The sequence below is a fragment of the Stegodyphus dumicola genome, chromosome X1 (genome assembly GCF_044657685.1).
Source record: "Stegodyphus dumicola isolate Sdum_Otavi_A_Nest chromosome X1, ASM4465768v1".
NCBI lineage: Eukaryota > Metazoa > Arthropoda > Arachnida > Araneae > Eresidae > Stegodyphus > Stegodyphus dumicola.
This window is the reverse complement of record NC_140780.1, coordinates 129172720-129199712: the sequence shown is the minus strand read 5'-3', so window position 1 is coordinate 129199712 and position 26993 is coordinate 129172720. Positions and strand designations below refer to the sequence as shown.

At 32.5% G+C, this 26993-nt stretch overlaps 1 protein-coding gene across 1 annotated transcript in view; it reads left to right on the top strand.

The window, feature by feature from the left end:
- The window catches only part of LOC118182444 (carbonic anhydrase-related protein 10-like), a 1559317-nt gene that overhangs the window by 1253210 nt on the left and 279114 nt on the right, over window positions 1-26993 (top strand). The window contains exons 5-6 of the mRNA XM_085806946.1: window positions 7950-8051; window positions 12893-12959. Of these exons, the coding sequence (XP_085663072.1) occupies window positions 7950-8051; window positions 12893-12959 (169 nt within the window). The remainder of the gene's footprint in view (window positions 1-7949; window positions 8052-12892; window positions 12960-26993) is intronic.

Genomic DNA, 26993 nt, shown 5'->3' with positions numbered 1-26993 from the left:
TTGCTTACACAAAATAAGTAACTGCGAACGAAACGTAAATAATGTAATTATTATAAGGTATTTTCTCCCTCCCGCATGTCTTCGCTCTCTAATGGGCAGCACACTCAACAGATATTCGAGAGGTCCAGGTTCAAGGTCCCGGCGAGGGCACTGCTCTTTTTTCATGTCTTCTATTTCAAAATAACCTAATGACTCTACAGCGGCGCCGATCTAAAAGGTGGTGGAGGATGATTCTTCACTACCAGGATTTGGCGATTGGGTATCCTAATCCCCAGTCCCCTTTTAAAAGGAGGGCACGTAAGGTATTCTATCCCTCCTTTCTGCATGTCTTCGTGGTGTAAGGGTAGCATGCTCGGCGAATATTTGAGAGGTCTTGTCTCGAGTCCCGGCGAGGGCATTGCTCATTTTTCACATCTCCTGCTTCGAAAAAAACCTAATGTCTGTAAACTGTTAATAAGTTCAGTGATTTTCCTTGTTATGTTCCAAGTGGTCTTCATATTAGGGCTCCTCGTATTTCGTACTTTGATGTATAATTACATGATTCAAGGAATTTCTACTTAGCCACCATGCAATACCCTGAAATTTGTTACATGATCTAATTTTTTAATATATCAATTTGGTACAAAGAATAAATTTTTACAATTATATACAGATTTGTTCCGAAATTAATAAATTAAATTTTCTTTAAATAAATATCTCTGCAATGTAACATTAGTTTTTTCCCGAAGGCCAGATATATGAATGCAATAAATTAAAAAACAAATGTTAAAATATGTGAAAGCTAATGTCTAAAAAAATGCAGCAATTCCTGAACACGATCTGGAAACTGAAATGAAACAACAAAAAAAAAAAAAAAAAAAAAAATAGAATGATTATAAATGCTTTTCTTTAATGATTTGCTCAAATAACGTTATGAAAGACATGAAACAGTCTATTTGTTTAATGCATTTCCTGGAATAACCAGGAATAGTGATGCATAACAAATGAATTTCATTTTAATACAAGATAACATAACATAATTATGGGCTTCCTCTTACCGACAACTTAATAACCCAAAGAGTTCCCTCGCCCCACCGAACCAGGTACAGGGATTCAACCCCGTGCCCTCGCACCTTGGAGAGAGGGACGCATCGCTTTTGCGACACCGATCGTTGTCTATGATTTGCTACCTGCCAGTCGCCCGAGCTGCCAGAGGAACATCACCCAGCGTACCCGGGACGCCACCCCTGGCTACTAGAACCCTCAACTCTAGGACCTGCCAGACCCAAGGGTAGACCAATAAATGATCTTTCCGGGGCCTCTAGAGCCACAAGATTCGTAATTTCCGTACCCCCGTGGCCGAGACTGCCTGGTATAGACCCTAGCCAGTAGCCTCGCAGAATTGAATACGTCGACCCCAAGGAATCTAATGCAAGATAAATATACCATATATGTACCAACTTCATTTATTTAAAAATACCTTGACTTTAATTATTTATTTGTAAATACTGATTTACTTTCATGCATTACAATATTATCGAGATGTAGCTGTATAATAAGACTCGTAGTGAAATCAGTTGATTTGTGAAAAAACAGGAAATATATCTGATTTATAAAAGAACATAATTAAATATATCGGCCAAATGATATACCTGTGTTTGCTATTTGCCTAAAGAATGTTTAAGGAATCAAATATTATCGTGTTTTCTAAAAACCATTAATCAGCATAAACAGACATAGTTTGTTTTTTTTAGCAGGGCACTGTGATGGCCCAACGATATGTCGATGATATGCTGCTGCCGGTGACCCTCCCCTACCCCCAATGCAGTTTGTCAGCAGGATAACGTCCGATCACACACTGCTCGCATAGCCAACGTACTCTGAAAGGTGTGTAAATGCTTCTCTGGCCAACATTCTCTTCAGATCTCTCACCAATCGAACACATTTGGGATGTGATTGAACGCTATTTGTAGACCCTGCCATTGCCATGTTCAGAAGACGAACTGTCGCAAATGCTTGACAGGGCATGAAGAGTCATTCCTCAGGATACTATCCGTAGTTTCATTGTCTTTGTACCTAGACGTCTTGCTTCGTCTAGCGCCGTCCACGGCGGTTCTATAACCTACTGAGCCGATGCTGTTCTCGCTCTGTATTATGCATATCATTTCGAAATAATGATCACTAATTGTTCGTTTCTGTCTCTCTCTGTTTACCGAATTTCATCACTTTCTGGCCGCTCCTTCTAGGTGTTGCATTTTCAATGTTAGGTAGTCTATATTTTAAATCATGTCAATTAGATACATTAATTAAATGAAATACAATTTTAAATTATTGCGAATTGCATTTATTGCTTTTAAATTTCGCAGTCAGTTAACAGATTAATTAAATCTAAGAGCTTAATTAGAGCTTTTACCCTTTGCTAAATTGCAACACACTGCGAAATAATTATTTGAGAAGTTATGTAAAAACTTTTGGAAATATTCCTCTATTGACGTTTTTAATATCAAAAATGATCAAAAAATATTTGAATTTTGACAATCTGTTAATACTTTTTAAGGACGAAAAGGAGAAAAGTTAAACTACTCTTGAACTTCAGTTTCAAATTTCAAATAAAAATTAAAAGTGTATGGAACGATAACATGAGACAATAGGAATGCTTTAATAAGTCAATATTTCAATTTCGGCAAAAGATTTCAAAATGGCAAAAAAGACGATTCAAAATGAGATCAACAGTTATAGCACCCAATGATATCATAGCGAATTCCTAGTGTCTTAATTGAAAACAAAGTTTAAATTCAAGTGTTTCGCTTATTAAAATTCATTTGGAAGAGGAAAATGTATTTAAATAAATTAATTGGCGGAGAGCATTTCAGACCTGCAAAAAAACATTTTAACCTTTGCTAGAAAGAGTGAGCCAGTGAGAATGGTCCATAGTTTTTTTTTTCCTAAACATTGATGAATGTACATTTCATTTGCATTTATCAGGTTGCAAAGACTGCGTACGTCTTTGAAAAAAACTTTAAAAAAATTTTAAGGTGTTTTGTTCTCACAACGTTGGATCTCTGTTTCGCGCATATGGCACTATAAAAAAGTTGCTTACAAATATGGGCAAATAAATTAAATGGTACCTTCTTCTGAGAAAAATGCTAAATAAAATCTTTCCTCTGAAAAATATTCATATAGTGTAACTCAAGACTTGTGAATGAGTGTATATTAAAAACTTATAAGTTGATATTTATAAAGTCAAGCCTTGACTTGACCATATTAAACGATTGTAAAAAACGTTGATAGATGAATTAGAAGTTATAGTTTTACAAATTCTGGTGCTCTAAGGCTTTGAAAAAGTAAGGGGATCCACTCCTTTATCAAAGTGTTATCTTAAGGATAAGGTAAAATATTCCCTACTCGAAATATTTTTATATCAATTTTTATTACGTCAGATTACGTTTAACTCAGCATTTAAGTTTATTTATTTATTTATATGCTGACAACGAAAACTCTGTTGGTGCTTCGTTGCATTTTTATGCTTTCTATGGACAGGGTGATCATAAAAAAAATCTTTCCCCGGTGTATGAACACCTAGAGGCGTATCATCTCAGCCAATCGAAAAGAAATTTCAGATAATGTTATTTGAAGGATTATGCCCGAGATTGTGATGATTTGAAACAATAGAGACCTCACGGTTACAGACACAGTGAAAACATTTCCAAATTTCCGAATAGCAACATCCAGTTTTTTCTGCGCAAATAGATCAGTGCATTCGGAAACCGTAAATGGCGTTAGAGTGTACGAAAATTGCAGGCGTAAAACATTTGGAAAAAAAGAGCATTGTAAAGAACCAATGACAACACAAGAGAGGAGGGAATAAAACTTTTATTGGAATTGCAAATTTTCAACGTTCCCACCATCGCAGACGAAAGCGTATTACATGCAGAATATTGTTGATAACAATGACGAATGTAACATTGCAGAACGAAATTAGAAAGTTACATCAGGCGGCTCTATCTTGAAGTGCTGTACATATTGAAAACTTTTAATTCCACTAAAACGTTTTTCCCTCTACACTCTTGTGTTGCCACTGGTCATTTATAATGTTTTTCTTTGAAAATAATTCACGCAATTCGAGCATCATCTCGTCATTCCAGCATCATCATTCATTTGCAGTTTTTCTATTTTTTCACTGTAACCGTAACCGTAAGAGCTCTATTGTTTTAAATCATCACAATCTCGAGCACATACCTTCAAATAACAGTATCTGGAACTTCATTTCGATTGGTTGCGCGTCTAGTCTCCTAAGGGTTCTTAAGTCGGGCTACTTTTCTATGACCACCCTGTAATTTTCATGTTTTTTTCTGTTATGTTCAAAATTAAGCAAAATAATGATAAATTCTTGTTATAATCAATTTTTTTATCAAACTCATCTTAGAGCGCTACTGCATATTAACGACAAATAGTGAATTCGTCACTGCGTTAATGAAGTTAATGAAGCGCAGCAATATTTATGTTATAGATACGAATTAACTTGAGTGTTAACAATGAAATGAAATTTTTACCTCTAAAAGCAAAAGTCTGGAAAATATGCAAACTGAGTTATGTATTTAAATCCACGTAGAAATACCGAACGCATTCCTAAGAGGGTAAATAAAGTGATGCCTAAAGGTGAAAAAAAGTTACTATGAAAGCCTGTTATAAAATTATTGTAATCGAGAACTATTTGCCATTCCTTTGTAATAATAACCCGCATGTACAACAAAGAAAAGCAAGTAGGAAAAGTGTTTTTTGTATCAATAACATCGAGATTTCACTTTAATGGCAAAATTAGTAAAAGCTTATTTTTCATTCTGAATATGTAATCCTAAGAAAATGTTGGAGCTCAAATGGGGCTCTTTCCTTACTATGATTACTGAAGGAAATATTAACCCCTTAGACGCACTCAAATCTAGCATCGACTTCTCATACTGTCATACTGCCTAATGTAATGCCTACAACTTCCCCCTTGAATAAAAATTATTCGTAGTTCCAGCACTTCTCGTTACTGGTTGAAACGATGCATTTAACTCTTTCGCGACGGGAAGCGCAAACACGCGCGCTTATCATTGAGGCCGGCAGTCCCTTTCGCGAGAGACTGTCCAGGGCAGGAGGGTTTTGCTATTAAGCCTAAATCCACGAAGAAGCAAGAAAGACACCCATTTACCGGCCGGCACGCCGGCGTGCCAGAGCGTTTTCTCGTGATATAAACATTCGCGTTTCTATATCCCTTCGAATTCTTTTTGTATTCTTTTTTTGCTACTATATAGAGCTTTTTAGGGTTACTATGTAAGGTTCTATTACGTTTTGCATTGCTTTTATTTCAGAAAGCCTTTAGTTTACTTATATACCTTATACGACTTCAGTTTATTATGGCGAGCAAGCGTTTTTTGTCAGACGAATGACAAATGAGCCAATAGCGAATGAGAGTGTTGATTCGTTTTCTAAAGAGTTAGAAAGAGGTATTTCTAGTGATTCTCATATGGACATTTTGTCAGCGACTGAGCTCACTGAGTGTCTATCTTCCACTTCACGTGAAAGATTTTACTTTTTGTAAACAGACTTTCTTATATTTTTTATTAATTTGAAAGTTTTTTAATGTATTTTATGAATTAAAACTTTGGAATAATTTGATGAGCGCTTCCAAAAATTATTTCTGAAAGTGAGGAATTATTTTTATATTTTTTTTATGTAAATTAAAGGATAAAGATATTTAAATGCTAATTTTAACATATATTATAGCTTAAAGAGCCGTCATAAGGCATGCGATTTGGAAACATTCCTTTCCCCTAATGTTTATATAATCAACAACCGCGTGTATGTGAGTCATGCTACTCTCATTTTGAGTAAAAGGTCAAATCTACATGTATCTGAAACCATAGAGACACTCAATGCCATTTTGTGCCCAAAGTTATAGTTTTTAAAACACTCCAGGACACTGGCACAAATGTGTGCTGGCCGGGGTGAACGAGAAAGCGCTCTGGCACGCCAGCGTGCCGGCTGGGAAAAGAGTGCGTTTCTTGCTGCCACGTATACTTGACAGTCAGGGCGAAAGAATTAATCTTCCTTGGGCATCTCCCGCATACGTACTATTGCATGCAATGTAGGGTCCTTTCAGTTAGGAGAAATTTACTCGCTAAATGAGCTATATAATAAAACGCGTCATCATTCGCAATTATAAATCTTGGATCTACGATATGTTTGAAAGATTCGACATGAGGTTCCATATAAAAGTGTTTAGATGTCACAACCTTAACGCTAATTTTGTTTTAAACAAGGTGCTATGAACCAGTTTACATAATGCATGTTCATATCGTGATTGTTCTGTTATATTCACTGGATCTTTTTGTATGTTACTGAATTTGTGAGAAGTGTTCCCTTCTCTACAGAGAGCGATTCTTCAATAATCAGTCCACAAACTTAATTCTAACACTCCTCGAAGATCAAATTGTTCGACTAAGATATAGACCAGTTTGGATGACTTAGTTCGCAGTTTTTAAGAATTCAGCTTTCTCACTCATTCTGAATCTCTTGTGGGCAACCGTTCGTCAAATACACTGAATGGAAAAAATTCGAATGCCAAGAAGGATTTGTATTAGATAATCGAAATTTGCTAGGTGTGTTTATATATCTAAAAGATGACGTCTATTCAAATTTCGTGCTAGTAGCACCAATATGAACATTCAAATCAGGTTTGCTTTAAATACGTGCTGTAAAGTTCGTGATCGTTATTTATTGTTAAATTTTGACGCTGTGAGTTTATGTTATTCAAGAATGCCTTAAAGAAGACGAAGAAGCCATTATCAACAACTCAGTGAGTTTGAAAGTAGTCTTGTAATAAAGCTCAGGTGGATTTTCTTTCCGCGATATTGCAAAACTCGACGCGACTTGGCAAGAATGGATTCACTGTGCATGATTGTGGGCAATAGTGGTCAAAGTCAGGTACTGGCCGAAGGAGACCATGTTTCGGAGCGCACGCGGCACTACTAAGAGAGAAGACCGCCGTCTTCGGCGTATAGCTGTGGTGCATCCTAATGCACCTGCGGCAGAAATTTGTGCAGCACTTAACCCCACGGTGACACAACGAACTGTTACAAATCGGTTTCTTGAAGGAGAGCTCCCAGTTAGACGCCTTGTTGCGTGCATTCCATAGACTCGAAATCACTGTCGTTTGCGACTCCAGTGGTGTCAAGCTGGAGCTCATTGAAAGACGGAGTGGAGATCTGTTGTGTTTTCTGATGAAAACCGGTTATGCCTTGGTACCAGTGATGTCCGTGTGTTCGTTAGAAGGAGGCCAGATGATCGGCTGCAACCAATCTGTCTGTAGCTAGACACACTGGATCTATGCCTTAGTTATGGTCTGGGGAGCAATTTTGTAAGACAACAGGAGCACTCTCGTGGCTATCCCAAGCACCCTGACTGCAAATTTATACATCTGTCTAGTTATTCAACCTGTTCCGCTGCTATTCATGAGCAGCATTCAAGGGGATGTTTCCTAACAGTATAGTCCTCGCCCTCATACAGCTGTTGTAACCCAATGTGCTCTACAGAGAGTTAATATGGTGATCTTAGCCTGCTAGGTCACAAGATCTTTCTCCAACCGAACACATATGGACATCATTGGACGACAATTTCAGCGTCATCCACAACGAGCATTAACCATCTCTGTATTGACCGACCAAGTGCAACAGGCATGCAATTCCATCCTACAAATTGACATCCGGCATCTACACGACGCGATACATGCACGTTTGCATTCAAATTTCTGGTGGGTTACACCGATTATTAATGTACCAGTATTTCACATTTGGAATGGCTCTTCTTTCGTTTGCATTTGTGGAATCTAGTACGCTTCGCAATCATAATCTGATGAACTTGAAATGATTTTATTATCAAAAAGCTATATCTGATTTTTTTTTTTTTTTTTTTTTTTTTTTTTACAGTTACAAATCTACGGCTACAACTCAGATTTGTTCAGCAATTTCTCTGAAGCTCTAGCACTTTGCAGAAGCGACAGCATAGTAGCTATAGCAGTACTCATACAGGTAAGAAGTCTAAATGTCATAATTTCTAAATGTTAATATTATGATCTAAGCTAAAGTTTAAGCCGAAACAAAAAACTGAGGCATAATGAAATAGATTCTGAATTGATATACTTTTAAGTTCTCATAGAAATCTAAGACGAAAGATTTAATACTCATGTTATGTTCAGCAAGAAAAGTACATGATTATTATACGCAGTTTATATATTGTGCCTTTAACTGTTATGCGAAAAGTAAATACTCATTAATAATAATACAATAAAACATAAAGAAGTATTTACTTTTATGTAGAAATTTTGAATACACATCAAGAAAGATTTTTGGATAAATTCTTAGAAAACTTTTTAACACTTTTCACAAATTTTTTCTGCGTCTCATAATTTCCATGTTTCATAATTTCTAAATTTTTATTCAGTTAAAATGAACATAAAATATTTTTATTAAAAAACATTTAAGAACGTGCGAATTAATCATTAGTTGATACTGATCATTAGCTGATTATTTCTCCAATGTCAAACCTATTTCTTTCATCGAAATTTGATGTATACCAAGTCGGCAAATATGTTAAGCATTTATTCGCCTACTTTCTATAATAATCATTACAGTTTATGTAATTTCATTATTTAATACCTCCTGAATGTTTACTTAATAATGTGATTGCTGTACAACTATATTCTCATAACGAAAGCTTACCACGTAAATGACGCTTGATTCTGAATTGATACATCAGTTCAAATTATATTCATTTTAAATAAATAGGCTCAGGAAATAAAGGTATAAAATTATTAGCGACAGTACTGATTAAATGAGCAGCACTTAGAAAAGAAATATTTTAATATTTTATAAAATTGTAAAGTTGAAAGGTAGTTAATAGCATTATTAACTCTACTATTATTCATTCGTTAGGGTAGTCTAATGTTATAAAGCTAATTAGCTCTCTGTTTTATCAATATGGCTTCGTATAAGGAAAACATCAAAAGCCTATTTAAAAAGATTTGCGGAGCACTTTTCGATTAAAAGAACTTGAGTCATTAGACAAATAAACACCTACGTGGCAAATGCTGATAAAACATTTTTTTTTTTTTTTTTTCGGAAAGCGAACGTGCTTATACATAAAATGCTTTTAAGTATCTATACCTTTCCTGAAGTTATTTTTTTCCCACCTAATTCAAAATTTTAGCATTAAGAACTGGCAAGCCTCATTGATATTACTAAGAAATTAGAAGGTACTGTAAGAGATATATTACTTGTTGGTAAAAGAGGTATGAAATAATTATTAATGAAGTATATAATTTTCCAAACAAATTGTAATATCTAAAAATTTCATTAAATTACGTTGCATTTATGTAGTAAATTAAAAGAAAAGAAAGTAATGAAATTAAAAGAAAATCTTGATTCTCTACAGTAAATTTATTGAAATGTGCTTTCAGTGCATCAGTTTTATTAAATTTTGTCAAAACTTAAAATATCAGAAGCTAATATTTTTAGTTTTTCTAACAGCATTTGCTGTTTAATAGTAAATGTATAAGGTAAACTTGCAAAGTGTTCATTTCAATTATTTTTCTATAAGCATTAATTTACACCAAAGATAATCGGCATGAACAAATATTCTTTTCTTTTAAATCGATTTTCTTGTGAGTGGCATAGAACGTTCGCATTAACAAATGTGATAGCTGAAAACACATAAGATGGTAATATTAAAAGCATATGTTTTGCAAGTTAGTGTTAGGCTTTTGTAATAAGAGTTACTTTTATTTAAACTTAAACTATGTACTGTTTTTTTTTTTTTTTCTATCGTGTAAAATTTTGAAAATATTATTAATGAAAGCTATGTGATCATCATAACTGAGTGTTAGGCTAAATTAACTATTCCACTATGTCCAATAATTTTATTAAAGAGTTTTAGATAAAACTGTGCTAGCTCATGAAAAGAAGCTGGAAACAGAAACTTTCCATGTTATCAAATTCCCCAAATATGGGCAAAAAAGTAAATCATTAAAGAAAGAAACTTCCTTCAAATAGTAACACTGAAATAAACTCTAAATAAAAAAGTATAATAAAAGCTGACAGGATATAGAAGAGTCTTGGAACGTAAAATACAATGGGTACTGTTCTGACACAAGCTAAATCTCTTACTGAACAGGATCTGTCAGATTTAAGAGTTTAAGAACATCTCAGTGTCATTAAAATATAAATACCGAAACTGGAACTTAGAGTATTAAATAAAATGAATCTCTAGTTCAGTATCAAAGAATTCCTTTTTAAAAATTAAAGTATAATTTCTTTTCTCTTAGAAAAAATAAGGGTTCCAAAGAGTTTATGTTAAATTTAAAGATCGAAGATACTTAAATAAAGTACATTACTTTGTTTTCTACTTATTAACTCTTCCCACAGCTGAAACTTTGAAATAAAATGTAGCAAAATAATGTATATACACTGAAAATCAAATTCTATCATTGTTAAATTTCGAGCTTAGTATTACAATCTTTAAAGGAAGTAAAATATTTTTAAATAATACAAAATGTCAGAATTTTTTAATAAAGCAAATGATGAAAAACTTAAGAACTTTTACAATTAATTAAGCTGTACATATACGACTTGACTTGGAGCTGACCCTACCTGGTTGTCGCATATGCCATCACGAAACGAAATAAAAGTCGGGAGCTGTAATTAATGTACCTTGGCAACTATATAGCTTGGTATAATGAAAGGCTAGAAATCAGATGTAAGTAGCTCATCATGGTAAATTCATGTCTATTCTATGTCGAAGGAAATAACGATACCGGAAATTTCCGAAATCCAGCAAAACGTTTAGAATGATATAAACTAGAACATAGAAACTAGAACATAGAACGATCTTGCAATACATTACAATACTTAACAGTAGCGATGCATTAATTTCAAGTGATTCTGTCAAGAGCAAATAACTGAAAGTTGTAGGAAAATACAGAAGACGCTCTAGAAACGTGTAAGAAACGGCAGAGTCAATTGAGTACGTGAGACTAACAATTCTAGAAACTGTTAGGCAGTACGGTGTATGGCTAACATCACAGCTCCAGGTCTTCTTGTTTACCACTATTTCATGACGATGACTATGTCTCCTTCCCAACTCACATGCCTTTCCTTGCGTTCTTGACTCCATTCCATTCTGAAATTTTCCTTTGTCGATCTGTTTTGTATCAGTTATTCTGTAAGCCACTGCATACATATGATGCACGACATTATTGGTACATATATTTCAGGACCGGTCGCCATCAGTTACCAGGCACCACCAAACTGGCGTCAAAAGCTAGTTCTCTCTAACGACATTTACTATGCATCTCAGTCTCTTTCTTGCACGCAGTCTTCATTCTGCATTGAGGATCAAAGCTCAAATAATGCCTTATCGTTTTCAGTTTTTTTTTTTTTTTTTTTTTTGTTGTTGTTGTTAATAAATTAAATAATTATTAAACTGATTTTTCGCCGTTATAATTATTTTTGCAGTAATAAAATTGTAATTAATACAACATTCGTACCCAGGAAAGTTACCGTTTTAATTCAAGAATATTAATATTTACGAGTATTAATTTAAATAAATACTTTGCCCTCTGAAATATATTATTACTCATGCAAAAGGAAACTATTTTTTCATTCCATCTTAGTTACTCCCTTGCTATGTTCAGGAACCTTTTACGTCCTGTCAATAAAGTTTTTTTCCTGAAATTAAGAAATATTTATTTCATAGTTGCTCAAGTAGCATTGGAGAACTTGTTTTCACGTCTGATTTTATTTGTTACACTAACTTTGTGCAATAATGTCACTGTCTGCGTTCTCTTACATTTATTAACATGCATATCGCTAACAAACTGACCACAGCTGAGCAAACTGTAAAAGAATTTCAAATATGTTAACATTAACTTAACCATTTGTAATATTGTTAGCAGCTGCAAGTGGTAAATTTTTAATTAATGCAATAGAAATATATTCGCAGTTTTTAGGCTGCAGTTTAAATTAACGCTACAGTTGTTATACTGTGCATTATTTCGTAAACTAGCACTTTAAATTATTAAGTGATTTTATTAAATGTTAATATTTTAGCTTTTATTAAAATAAATTTATTAAAATAAAAAAGTGCCGAGTAAGCAAGTTTAAAATCTGGAAAACCAATATAAATATTTTTTAAATCTTATAAAAAAGTTTAGATTAATGTTTTAAAATTTTAATTTATTTATTAAATTTAAAAATTTGCAATTAAAAGTAAAATATTCTTTCACAGAAACTTGACAATTTTATGTTCCTTGTAATAAACGTTTAGAAGTCCATTAAGGAAAATCTTTCTTATATTTAAAGTTAGTGAAAAGTGTTAAAGGAAAAAAAAAGTTAGTATTTCTCTGCAAAAAAATCCATTAATGCTTAAACTTAAAGCATATTAGTCATATTAGGCTAAATCCCAAGCTACTTGAATAAAATTTAGTATTCCTTACTTAATGAAGCACTTATTTGTTAATTATGCGCTACGCCAAGCATATTAGATCCAAAACTATTGCATTTTCATTTCTTTTTTTAACAAATTATTACTGCTTTTGAAAAAAGATGTTCAAAAAAGAATAATATTTTTCTCATAGTCAATCTTTTCTCGTTAATGGATGGATTTGCGTCAAAAAAACAAGTTAAAATAAATATTCCTCACATTATTAATCACAGAAGTATTTAATCATAGAAAAATGGATTATTCAAATTCGAATGATTATTGTGCATGCTGTTATTTAAGATTCATTAATCGCACTTCAGTGCATTCGATTAATGAAAAAAATAAACAATTTCAATTTCCTTAGATGTAATTAAAGTTGTGTTTTACTTTCTAGATAGGAAATTTGTCAAACGATGAGCTCCGTATACTAAGCAGCCAGTTGAGCCAAATCGTATATAGAGGTAAGTAATAAATTAAAAATACAAATAAAAATTTCTTGATCTTTTCTCTTTCTACTTTCTGCGTTCTTTCATTTTAACGCTATCATCCTTCTTGAATTTTCTGTTTGATTTGATTTTAATGAAGTGATGTACTGTACTTATTAAGAACAGCTTGTTTTTCTTTCTGTGCATTTGTTATTGCGAAAGTAGTTGTTTTAATTGCGCGTGGACCTAGAAAATTGAATTTTTCCCCACTAGAAACTGCGTCTTTTGTTGTTTCTGTAAACTGAAGAAGTTTTGTGTCATTTTGCCCTAAGCCATGAAGAATTAATTAGTTTGAAATAACAGTCTAAATTAAATTTTTATTCCTTTTAAGTTTGAAGCTTCAAACATAGTATATTCAAGTGCCGTTTTTATTTGTATTGAATTATAATACTTCTTGTCTTAAGTACACATAGCTTGTACCAAGATATTTAAAAGGGTTTAATTCTTCCATTTTGTGAAGAATGTCATTAAGTTTCAAAAATCATTACAATTTGCGCTATTACTTTATTTTCAGTATTAGCTTGAGAATACAAATAAAATTAAGATGGTACTATTTTATAGAATATGTTATTATAATAGGTACGTAAAAGCATTCTTAATGAAATAAAGATAATAGAATTACACCAAGATTACAAAACGAAATAAGCCTCCTTCACGTTTTAGCATATAACGGAAACTCGCAATTCTTTTAGATACAATGCAAGTATTTCTGTTCATGGCTACAGCATTTTCAGGTCGGACAACCTAGTAAACCTGTAAGGTCACAACAAGGTCAGGTTAGACAACCTGTAAGTCGAATCTGGTTTACAAACTAGACTGAAGTCCTACAAAATATCTCACTACAGCAGCGGCTTTTTAATGCAAGAGAAGCACGGCAGTCACGGTGATAGGAAACAATATTGAAATTTGGGCAGAAGCAATATCAGACATGAATAAAATTTAATTTTGTGATGTTTAAAAGCAAAATTTAATTCTAAGATTATTAAATGATTTTTATTAAGAAATTATATTTCAATATTTGTAAGTAATGCAGATAGGAATTTCAAACTACCCTTTATTAAGAAATTCTAATGTATGTGTTACCATGAGAGACCGTGTTGACATTCTTTGGTGAATGCCAATAATCACATAGTCGATCATATGTACCGAACATATATACTGAAATGCAGATTTTTATCCAAAATGCAAGGTTAAACAACTTAATTTGTCTTTCTTTCGAAAACAAGATGTCTCCTCCTAATAAAAAAAGGCTCACATTTCTGACCTATTCTGTTTCCTCCCTCTAGTCTTCCTGTTCATCTTATCCTCATACAGACAAATATCCCAGCGGCCATTCTGTCTCGTAAATTTTCGATGCTTCATAAATAAATTCAAAATACGTGACCCATAACAGCCATTCTCCCCCCCCCCCTCTTTCTGATATCCATTTTCTTTCCTCTACCTTATCGCGTAACAAATGACCAGACGACACTGTTGCCATTTGCAGTAGAGGTCAAGAAATCTCTACACGAACGAATACAAGAGCCAAAACAGCACTGATTGATGAAGAGAGCTCTGAAACGTCGCGCCACGCGCATGTCCAACATGCCTGGACCATGTCTGTTAGGAAGAGGTCACAATTGTACACTCATTCATAAATCAACTTGGAGCTCAGTCAGTGGCTTGGGGATCTCTTCAACAATTGCATCGCTGATATCTCTGTTTTGAATTCCTTTATACTGTTTTTTCTACTCCACAGAAGACTTCCTGTAGCTACTGTAAGTGAAATGAAATGGATTATAACAAATAAATAAATTTTGATGTTTGGTTTTTGGAAACATGTAACTTCCCGGCTGAATAAAAAAGAGTTATGGTTACATGGACGTACATTAAAGGCAATATCAAATTCACATCAAAGGTTACATGACTAAATTGAAAAGGATTATTGTTAGATTTTTATGATGTAATAATGGTGTCTTCCGCAATCTATGTTTTCAAATAATCAGGACTTTTTCCAGGAATAACTGTTACATATCTGAAATCTTTATATAAATATATAGGTTCCATAAAAAGAATAACTTAAATAATAAATAAAAACAAAGCATTTTCAGTTGTAATTTATTTTATAAAGAGCCATGTATTAAGACAGCATTGTAAATAAACACATACCTCAACTAATCAATATTCACTTATCGAATTCAGTTTACACATTTTTTATTATTATTTAAATTTACTTCATTCAAAATTGCTTTCATTTCGAATAATAGTCAAGATGTTCAATGGTGTTTTTATAGTTTAATTACGTAATTTGAAATAATGTTTAAATAAAATTAGTTTTCTCATTTTGGATACAAGATCTTTAAAAGAAAGCATTTAGAATTCTGAATTTCAGGGTATGCGCAATTTTTTGGTAGAATATCTATTTGCTGCTCATTTAATTTATTTTTCAACTGATTTAAAGATACCACGCAGATGATGTCTTTGGAAATAATTATAATAATTTCAATAATTTTTGGAACTAACTACGCTCAGTAGGTAAACACAAAGATGCATATAAAAGCATAATAACTTTTATTTTTGACAAGAGGGGTTATTACTCCTTTTTTTTTTACTTTTACTACAACTTCATGCACCGAATGCTCCTTAAATATCTCTATAGAACGAAAATTTACTATTGCGTGAGTATTTCTGAGCCATCACAAAAGTAGTTTATCAAACTCATTGCAAAACGAAATTTAATGCATTATCATTAAGTCAGCTATAGATCACTCCTACCCACTTTTAATTTAAAATACCAATTTTATTGCAGAAAACTAAAAATTCATTTACAATTTTCAAACGTAATGCTGAAATATCATGTCAACGCATTTCATTTATTTTGTTATTTGATAGATCGCGTTAAATATTCATCTCCTGTAATTACAATAATTAATAAAAATTAAATTTAAGATGTTATTGCTAAGGGGTTCTTAACTTCCTGATAACAGTAATTTCGGATTTCCAATTCTGATAATAAGCGGTTATTATAGCATTTTGCAGCGAAACAGCGATGCATGCATAAAAAATACTTCAGGACAGCTTAGCGGAAAGTGTGTCGTTAAAGAACAACGCTATTTAAGTAACACGTTATCTTTTGATAACGGCGAATTACCCTAGGAGCAAGCAACTAGTTTAACACAGGGAAAACGTTGCTGCTGAACATACAACGCTCACCAAAAAATTAATATGTTAGGCTAATCTCGCTTATGCTTCTGCTGAATAATAATGATTTAGAGCCCCAAGCCGTTGAATAACGCAACAAAAGTACAAGAATAAATGATGTCATGTTAATAGACTCGATGATTAGGGCATTTTGTGACCCTTTTGCAGCTATTTTACTTGCATTCGCGTGTTTTGATAACTGGCAAAGGGAAACGCAATCTATCAGTAGTCACGACTGTGTATGCAAATAATGCTTCCGTGTTATTTTCCAAAAGTGCAATTTTCGGATAAAAAAATGAATCGCGCATTAATTAAGAAGTATGCTTTTCTAAATGATCGTAAAAGAAATCTAGTACGTGGTAAGAAAGCTTTTGATTCCTGAGCCTTTACGGCTACAATTTTGGGGTTGTGTGTGAGTCCAATAGAGGTATTAACGCACACCGCGCGTGTAGATATTAGATATTAACTTGCGCATATGAATAGACTTCAAGTTGCATACATGGTCAAGTTATATAATTTGCTATATAGCAAATGAAGTTTCAGATACGTAGGATAAAAGTATTACTTGTTTGTCTAAGCTAAATGCTGAGTTATTTTAAATATTAATCTTCACTTTCATACTGGTTCGCTTAAAATAAGTAGGAAATTTAAATTCCTTTTTATTTGCATGAAAACATCCTGATTCAAATTAAAGGCATGTTCAAAGAAACCTATTTCTTTTTTATGAGTGTTAATTGCAGCTGAAACATTTCTTATATCAAACAATTTCTCTTTTACTTTTATACTCACAAACTAAAATAATTCAGAGTCTGTTTTTTTCGAATGTTAGACATGGCACTTTTCATCTCTTATGTAAATCAGTTTTCTAAGTTTAATACATAAAATCATTTTTTACTACTTTATACTAATAAGATGTCCATCATTAGACAAATGTATTTTTGTTTTAGAATTTTGTGCTAAATAAAATTGCACAAATAAAATTTCTCCGATAGCAGTTTCATTAGTTCCCGGAATTCGATCGAAGCAAATTTCCTACTCCGCTGTGAATATTCTACTAACAAAAAAAGCTGTCGTAAATTAAGTACCTTTTTTTGCTTATGCAACTCTTGTAGCCACACAGTACTTTAACTATTTTATCCAGACAGTTGGAATAATTATTATCAAATTAGACACCTAACAAAAATTTGATTTAAGAGAAAGCCTACATGAATTCCATAAACTTTAATGTAAATTCATCGCAAAAAAATTTTATTTAAAATATTTTATTGTTGAAAAAATGTAAATACTTTCTTCGTGATATTATGTTCTATTGGACGCCATATGTCAAAATATTTTTAAAAAATTGTCTTTATTAACAGAAGACAATGAATTACATTGGTTTATATTACACTGCATTCTGCTATACATATTTTAATTGTGAACATTTCGTACAAAAATCCCCTTTAACTTGTTTTATACCATTTCTGCTAAGAACAGGATGTTCCGTAAAAATATTCTTTCTTTCATACAGTGTGAAATGGTCTGGCATGGATACCCAATATTAATAATAATAAAATCATTTGGCTTAACTTATAATGTCTATCAAAATTAGAAGTATAACTTTCGAAAACGTAAATATAATTAAGAGTAGAACTAACGACGACATGCTGCAGCTCAAATGATTATACCTGACATGGTAACGACTTTCACTTAAAGTTATCTAGATTCAACTTAGAACCCAAAAAATTGCAATTTAAATTAAAGCAGATGAAGAAATAGCCTGTTGTAGTTTTCGTTAAATTAATAGCATAAGTAAATAAAATATATATAAAGTTCAAGTAAATTATTCACGCGTCTATAATGGTGTACCTCTTTAGTAGATTTACAATACAAAAGTTTAAACTTGTAGTCATTAGCATGTTTTAAGCACGAGACGTGAAAAATGTGCAATGCCTTCATCGGGTTTCGCCCTGGACCTCTTGAATACATGTCGAGTAGGCTTCTAGTTATACCACGAAGGCAGGCGGAAAGGAGGGAGAAAGTATCTTATAAATATTCATGAAATATATCATTTGCTAACTTTCTAACATGAAAAAATACATAAAGTTTTGATTGAATGAGTATGTCTGTTATTTACGCTCAATTAACTAGTAGCAGGTACTCCAGTAATAAATAATAATGTCAATATCCTAGCTTTAGATTTATTTAAAATTATTTTCATTTTTTAATATGAAGTTAAATAATAATTTTAGAATTATTATAATGCCCAATACCAAAGTTTAAAGAGCATAACTAGCTCAACCGAGAACTATATGGCTTATGAAATTCTGTTTCGAAAATAGGAGCTACTTTGTTAGCAGTAAGCTAGCATATTTAAGGTAAAAGATAACAAAATGTTATCCTTCTTTCTGTATGACTTTTATCACTTAATCATCGCACTAACCACACAGTTTAAAACATATGTATATGTATGAACACCCATTGTTTACCTATTGACAATGTTTGTGTTGTCCAGGCACACTTATTATCCAGATAATTACACTCCACTGGGCTCACAGGGGACCTCCGTCAGGCGTTGCTTCAATGCATTGTATTTGGTGCGTTCCACACCGCGGGCAGTGCTCCTCCCAGTGGGTATTACATCTCTATGCTGCTTGACCAGATGTTTGGCAAATCTGGAAAGAAAAAATTACTTTTTTTATATTGATGTTTTCACAGTTGGTGCTTTTCGGACTTCCATACTATGTAGGACAGCTCCAGTTCTGTTTGCATGCGATGTTTGAGGTAACATCTTTGTTGTGCTATTCTATGCTGCGTTGCATACCTCAGTGCCTTTTGTGAACAGGAAGTTCTTTATATTTTTTTCTGAGATGGTCGTTCTTGATAGCATGTCTTATAAAAAGCGTAATTTTACTTTCTGAATTCGGAAATTTTAAATGATGTTCAGCTGTGAGGCAGCATTTAAATAAATAGTGTTCTGGACTGCCTGTTTCTCCACTCTGATGTAGCTAAGTTCCCTGCATAAAATTACGTAGGAGGGCCATGCCCTGATAAGAACCACGTTATTTCACTTGTTATTGAACTGGGTACAGTCCTAATTTGAGGAAAAATCATTGATAAGTCCTTCTTCCTTGTTCGGCGTTGTCCCACCAGTTTTGCCATTTACCTTTAGATTTCTTGCTTATGAGTTTTATAAGGTGCGAACGTGGCCATGGCACTGATAAGTATTGTGCGATCTTTACGTCTGATAAGTTTTTATGAAATATTGAACTACATCACATGCGTAACAACTTCTGAGCAAACATTCGCCATTGAAGCAAACTTTTCAATGATGTGCGATCTAAAGTACCTAACGTATCACCAAATACCACTTTTTAATATTCGTTTATAAATAAAATAAAATATTATCATATTATGTATACTCATTATTTGATTGTAAACACAAATTACTTAAAATGCAAGAAAATGTTTTAATAAATATAACTTTTGATTAACGTATTTGTTGTCAAAGCATAATTTTCGACAATATACAATTTCTAAACATCTAATTTATTTTTTATACAAAAAGTATAAATCTATATGAAGGTGTTTACTAATATACGCAGCACAACTTTGTTACCAAACCAATCAGTTAAGTATTTTATCCACGAATAAACTTCTGTTATCCTCGAATAATATAATTCTTTAACTAGATTCCAATTGGATTATTTGTATTACGCCAGTGTATGTGAAGGCTGTTTGCCTAAAGGACGCTTTTGTGGAGGACATTCTAAATAGAACTGGCTCGTATTCGCATAATCCATGGTCATTTGGCAATTCGATACTATTTTATCTGTTATTTGCAATAAACATGCCCCATATTAGAAGAAGCTTAGAATAAGTATTGCTAGATTTGTCAAATCATTCGAGGGCTCTTTGTGGAAGGATGGTTAAGGTTAACTGGTTCATATTCACATTTCATGCATGGAAAACCACAATTTCCCATGCAGCTAGCCTGTTCATCGAACTTTGAACCAAACGTCCCAACATTACTACCAACTACCCAACGTTACTGTAATGCAAATTTTGCTCTTCCCGACCAAAAATCTTTGAGCGTGTGATGTTACCGACTCACAAACAGCACCAAAGCAGCTACTGCCTTAGGGAACTAAATGTAATTGTGTTCTCATGTTGTAAAGACGTTAGGTATTTTTTGGAAGCAGGCAAGATGAAAAATGAGCTAACGCCTTCGCCGGGAATCGAACCACGGACCCCTGGGATACCGGCCCAGCGTGCAGAACCACTAGACCACGAAGGCACGCTAGGAAGACTGGAGAATTACCTTGTAATGTCTCCCACATCTGTAAGTAAGCAACATCACTGACCTCGAGCATTGGTAACAGCATAATCTTGTTTATCTACCGACGTTGCAATTACCAGTGTCCAAGAGATTCACATCGAATTTTGACTTCTAGTTCTTTGGACATTTACACCCTTAGTCTCAAAATATTGAGTTTTCATAAGCCTAATATAGTGTCCATTAATGTCATATATTTCTTAGTGCACATCCTATCTACCAAACTCAAAAGAAATTAGAGGAATCATCTCGATACTCTTGGATAGACTAATGGAGGCCAAAGTTTTCTCCCAGGAAGAGGTTCATTGTTCGGCCCTACTAGCATCTTTGAAACGGATGTGTATGAACGTAACCTCTGTTATACAGTCTTCAATGCTATTTGTCATTCCAACTGCTTGCAGTCTAATTCCAAGTACTCATCATGAAGTTCATTACTGAAGAACTAATGTCACCCTTTTTTTAAAGAAGGTCTGCCAAGCTTGAACTTTCAACATTTGGAATATATATATGAATCTTCTAAACTTAATTAATATAATGAGTAAAAAAATTAGCTCCTAAATTCCTGTAGATATGTAAATTAAAATAAGTACATTATTAAGATATTTGACATGCAGAGCTATTTAGAGAAATTTCAGAGTTCTCCGTTGATGATGATTTTTGGAACGAAAATATAAAATAATAAGCGAATAGATACATGCTTAATTTGCATACATTTATTCACTTGTGAGTTCTATGCATTTATGTTTTATTTTTTAGTCATTTAGCAGCATATTTTCACACTTTTACAACAATGTATGCACAAATTCATGCATTATTTTTGTCAGTAGAAACTAGATTAATAATGCTAAAAAGAAGGAAGGCATTTAAGGCTTGAAAACTGTCACCGGAATTCATCGAAATTCTGCTTATTAGATATTTATACATATGTAGACTTCCGCATTTATATTTGCAAACGTAAGTACATTACGTATATGTGATAACATATGTAAGCAACTAATGAGCAGTCACTAATCAATATAAAACTTAAAAACGTAAATAGTTTAATGACTTCACTTCAAAATGTAGTTGTAAATTTAGTGAAACATTAAGGAGGAGCTTAGAATAAAACAGTGCAAATATTTGCTAAATTAGAATATGGCGAATGAGATTAAATTCAAGGAAGATGAAGAGAATTACAAACTTTTCTGTGCATTAAGAAATGCGCACTGTTAACAATATTAGCTGAAAAATTGATGCAAATGATGGTTGAAAACATATATATGTAACTAAAATTCACGTTTTTGTTTGACTTTCGATTTCAAAATGCTATCAGAATGTTTGCTTTTGGAGTTAAAAAAAATTTTGCTTTTCTCAATTATCTATAGGTGTTTAGCAACTAATCAAATAACAAATATCATTATTTTGTATCTATTCATTCAGCTCTATTTTTGCAAACTAACCCCAAATTCAAGTGTTTAAGCCCTTCCTTCTTAGTGTCAACACTTTTATATTTATAAATATTCTTATTTTGGCATCATTGACATAGGTATATGAAGCCCGGAGGCGCAGGGGCTAGCGCGTTGTGCAGCAGCACCATAGGTCCGGGATTCGATCGCCGGGCTGGGCAAGGTCTACTCAGCCTTTCATCCTTGAGTGGGTCGATAAAATGTGTACCAAGTTCGCTAAGGGAATAAACACAGGGGGTCTTGCGACAAACTGACTACTTGTCCAGGGCATAAACTCATACACACCGGGGCCCACGGTCAAGAAAGCCTGCAGGCCTCGGCCCACTAGGGCTGTTACGGCACTGACTTTTAATTTAGGTAAATACTTTAAAAGACAAATCATCGACTTGTTGATAAAATTCTTTGAAGACGAAGTATTTAAATTTTGGTACAAATATTTTGCATATTTGTGTGCTTCTAAACGTATTTTGAGACGAAATGGAATTCCTAATTCTATCCCTAATTCAGTGCCACTGAATTAGGGATAGACATGGCTATGCAAATTTTGCTCCGCTGTGCGGCATTCATGCTCACGTGATGGTGCTCTGAATGTATAGCATTAGTCAGTTGTTTTAATCGCCAGTGTGGGTAAAACTTCTGATTTAGACACCTTCGATCATGAACAGATAGTAGGCGCTCGGTACATGGACCATTCAATTTCCAAAATCGTCAGAGGGCTAGGATTTTCAAGGTCGACAGTGTCAAGTGTCTACCTGAAAATTTTAAATTTTTGCAATTTAATTTTTGAAAAAATACAAAATTCTTTGGCTAGAAACCTTAAATTATCACCTTTTACTTAAAGTTAACTCTGAATAACCACAAATACAGTTTACATGCCGAGGAGTTTTGAGATAATTAGTGTGTCATCCATTCAGCTGCACACTTGTTTATCTGCCATATAACTACGGATATGACTAAAACATTCATTGATATTCCTTATAGTTGAAAAGAACCTTTTAGTATTTATTTTCAGATACAGTGAATTTTCATTATTTAAAATCTGATTTACAGACGTTTCGCATTTCTAGCCACATACCTAGCAGTATAATATACGTTTTCATTATACTTCATAAAAGATTTGCTTTTAAAGAACTTAGAAACATTTTGTACTTAAGTTCAACAAATTAGATACACTATTTTTTAACCTTTCGTTATTTCATTTTAACTTCAATGAAGACATAAACTATTCATAAACAAGTAAAACTATAAAAAAACGCATTTTTATGCTTTAAATCTTTCATAAGCATTAGCTGTATAAAAACTGTTTGTAGTATTACAATGAGTTGTACGGATTAGTTTTCTTGGCTTTTTTTTCCTTGGCTTGGACTGTTTTGTTGGCTTTGTTTTCCTTGGCTTTAAATCCATTCACTAAGCAAATTATAAGAGCTTATAAGGGATACTAAACTATGTAAATTATCGAGAGTTTTTAATGTCCGCAAATTTTATTCCAAATGATTTATGTTTTCATTTTATTCAGATTTTTAGCTATCGAATGTAGCATCCGTGTTCATTACCTCATAAGCAGATTTTTAATGTATTTCAATTGTGTTGCAATCAACTAAATTCATGCTTATTATTAAACATCTTAATAGATTCTGTGCCATTTGTTGTTAATTGCTTCTTTAGTTTGAACAGTTGATTTAACTTATTTACAAACCTAATTCTAAGATCAGATTACTTCTTGATTAACTGTTTGCTTTTGTATCTAAGCTCATGAAAATTCCTGCTCTTAGTTTGTGTGACACTTTTCACTTATTTCTAAATTTATAGATGCGACAAAAAATATTTGTGACGGGAGTTTTTTCCACTTACATTTTTAGTACAGCTATGAAAGCCTACAGTTAATTAAGCTGCAATTAATCAAACAGTTAATTAACTGTGAATAAAATGTGTCCACAGCATTTGTCTTTTAATCGATCTTTCAGATACGCTCTCCTAAATGTTAAGCGTTTAGTAATTCTTGGTTTTCTTCCAGCGAGAAGAACAGCATGAGAGCTAAAACTTAATATTATCTAATGATTATGCAAGTTACGCGAGGAAAACATGAGTTCAGAAACATTCAGAAAACCTCGTAAATTTAAGTAACTTTTAAGTATAAATAAATGACTGTAATATTTAATTCTATGTAAATGCTCTTAGAAGAATTTCATGCATATCACTATTTGAAAGATACGAGATAGTTCATATTATGCATAGAAGACTAAGAATAGATATTTTACATATAAAATTTTGATTATATTAAGAAAAACTCTTAATATCAGAGGCATTAAACCTGAAAAGACATGAATTTGTAAAATGTCTAAAAGTTGAGTTGATCTTTGAATTATAATCATCCAAATACTCTGCATTTCTATCAAAGCTCACCATTTTCTATCAAGAACTTTTACAGTATAAAATTATATTCTACAAACATTAATATAAAATGTAACTCAAACAAGAAAGGTTCTTGTAGAATAGCAGATAAAGTACAAATTATAAATTTATTTATAAGTTACCTATTTTCAGGTAAACCTAATTAGCCAAATACTCTGTGTTACTTCCAAATCTCATCACCTTCTATGAAGAAATTTTACATTATGAAATTATGTTCTATGAAAACGAATATAAAATGTAATTTAAAAAACCATGCTTGAGTTGCTTGTTTTCAAACAAAACCTAATCAGTCAAATAACTATGTCTTCCTACCAAACTCATCACCTTCTATCAAGATTGTTTACAGTATAAAACTATATTCATCTAACCAAATATTCTGTCTTCATGTAAACTCTACTGTTACACATTGAGAACTACCGCAAAAGTAATAGTTGGACGTAATTGCCAAAATCTTTACATTTTTTCACCTGTTGTTGAAATACTTTGGGCTTAATCTTTTGGCTGGAAACAGTTTAAATAAATAAACTTAGTGCAAAACTGTTATACGAAACCTTATACATTTCTACGAAGCTTACTTTCATGCTTTATTTAAAATTTATTAACATTTACAAATACAAAAAGCAATATAATACCGCGAACTCGATTATAATAAATATTTCACTCAGTTATTTGCAATAGTATCCACCGTGCATATTTTTCTATCCTTTGTCAATTTTTTTGGATACTATTTGCTTTCATCTTTCTTCTAAAACTGTTCAGATAAAATTGTGAATATGGCACATGCACTTGCTTAATATCAAACCTCAAGCCATTTTATGTGATATATTGCTTTTGTAGTCTGAGGTATGATTTATAAAAATTAATAAATGTGTTTGGAACACTTACTTTTTTTAGAATATGAAATTGAATAAGATTCAAATTTCCGTAAAGGTATTAATCAAACAAAGCAACTCGCTTCCTGGATATATTTTTCATTAACATTCCTTACAGAAATGCTACGCTTTCATTACCATATGCGGCTGTACTTCGCATTTCTCTTCTAAAGCATAAGACTAAATATCTTGCTTTCTGCTGATAATGGATTATGTCACCAAGCAGATTTGCAGTTTTACGGCTTTGGTTTTCGATTACAAAATAGTACCATCGATGTTTTCTTTTTACGGGACCGAGAGAGAGAGAGACAAAAGTCCGAATTGCTCTTGCCTCTAATGGAAAATGCTTGTCAAGTTTTCAAAGAACTTTTTTCTCTGCCTTGTCGTTGGTTTCAAAATGCATTAGATGATACGGTCTTAAAGGTTTAAGTTAGTCTCTAAAAGTTTCTGAGCACTTAAACTAAGAGTACCAAACTTGTACTGTTTACGTTGTTTAAACCTAAAAGCCGAAATTCTCCCAGTTTGCATACAAAATTGTTTTATTCTCTTATTTGAACTTCAGATAGTATATTTAGTAAATATTAACACATCTATTCTTTTAATTTTACGCTAATGATTTTGAGTTTATATGAATAGGTTTCTTTGATAATATTTTATTGACAACGATAATGATAATATTTTATTGATATATGACAATGATAATATTTTATTGATATATGACAATGATAATATTTTATTGACATTTTATTGACCCTTTCACTTTACTTGCATATGTATGAATGCACGCAGTTTTTCATTAAGTAAGTACTTCTGTATTTATTTGAAGGTTTAAGTGAGAAAGCTGATCTGTAAGTTAGTTTACTGATTTCAAAAGGTGGGCTTCGTAAAACGTAACGTACTATCTTAAGTTAATATATGTTTAGAGGAAGAGAATTCTACAATCACATAACGAAATTTATATAACAAATAAATGAAATTTAGATATAATTTTACTGTAGAAAAATGAATACAATTTTGTGAACATTCATTTATTTTTTACTTATATTTTATTTTTATTTATTTATTATTATTTATCCTAAAATCCTTAATTTTGTTTAATTCGTGTTTACTGTTATTTCATTAGTATTGACGTTTGTAGTAAACTATAATAAAATGTTGCAGAAAATATAGTAGTGTTTAGCAATATTTTAAAGGGAATTGAAAATGTCTGAAGAATTATTCAGTGTGAGAAAGTTTTCTAGTCACTGCAACTGCATTTTCGTATTCACATAAACCAGGTCTCATCTGTATACGGGTAAAACTATATGTATGTATGACAAGTAGCAAATAGATTCTAACGGTAATGTTGCTAAACAATCAACTGTTGGCCTCCAAAAATATTCCACAAATGTAATTTAAGTACAAAGCAGTAAAGAGTAAATCCAGAGTAGTTAGATGTTTATATCAGTATCTTATACCAGGGGTTCTCAACCGGTGGTACGCAAGAGAGTATTTTTAAATTAATTCAAAAATTAAAACCCCAACATCCTAATTGAGTTTTTTCTCTAACACTCGTAAATTTATGCAATCTGAGCTTTGTTCTTTGTTTTTTGGTGGTAGGAGTACTTTGTAGTGGTGGTCAATTTTTCTTTAGATGGTACGCGTTAGTCAAAAGGTTGAGAATCGCTGTCTTAGACAACTAGGTGTATCCATGGTTGTGTTATTTTGAAAATAACTGTATTAAAATTTATCCTTAATTAAATGCTATTTTAAAAAGAAGTACACATATTCAATAATTTATAAAAAT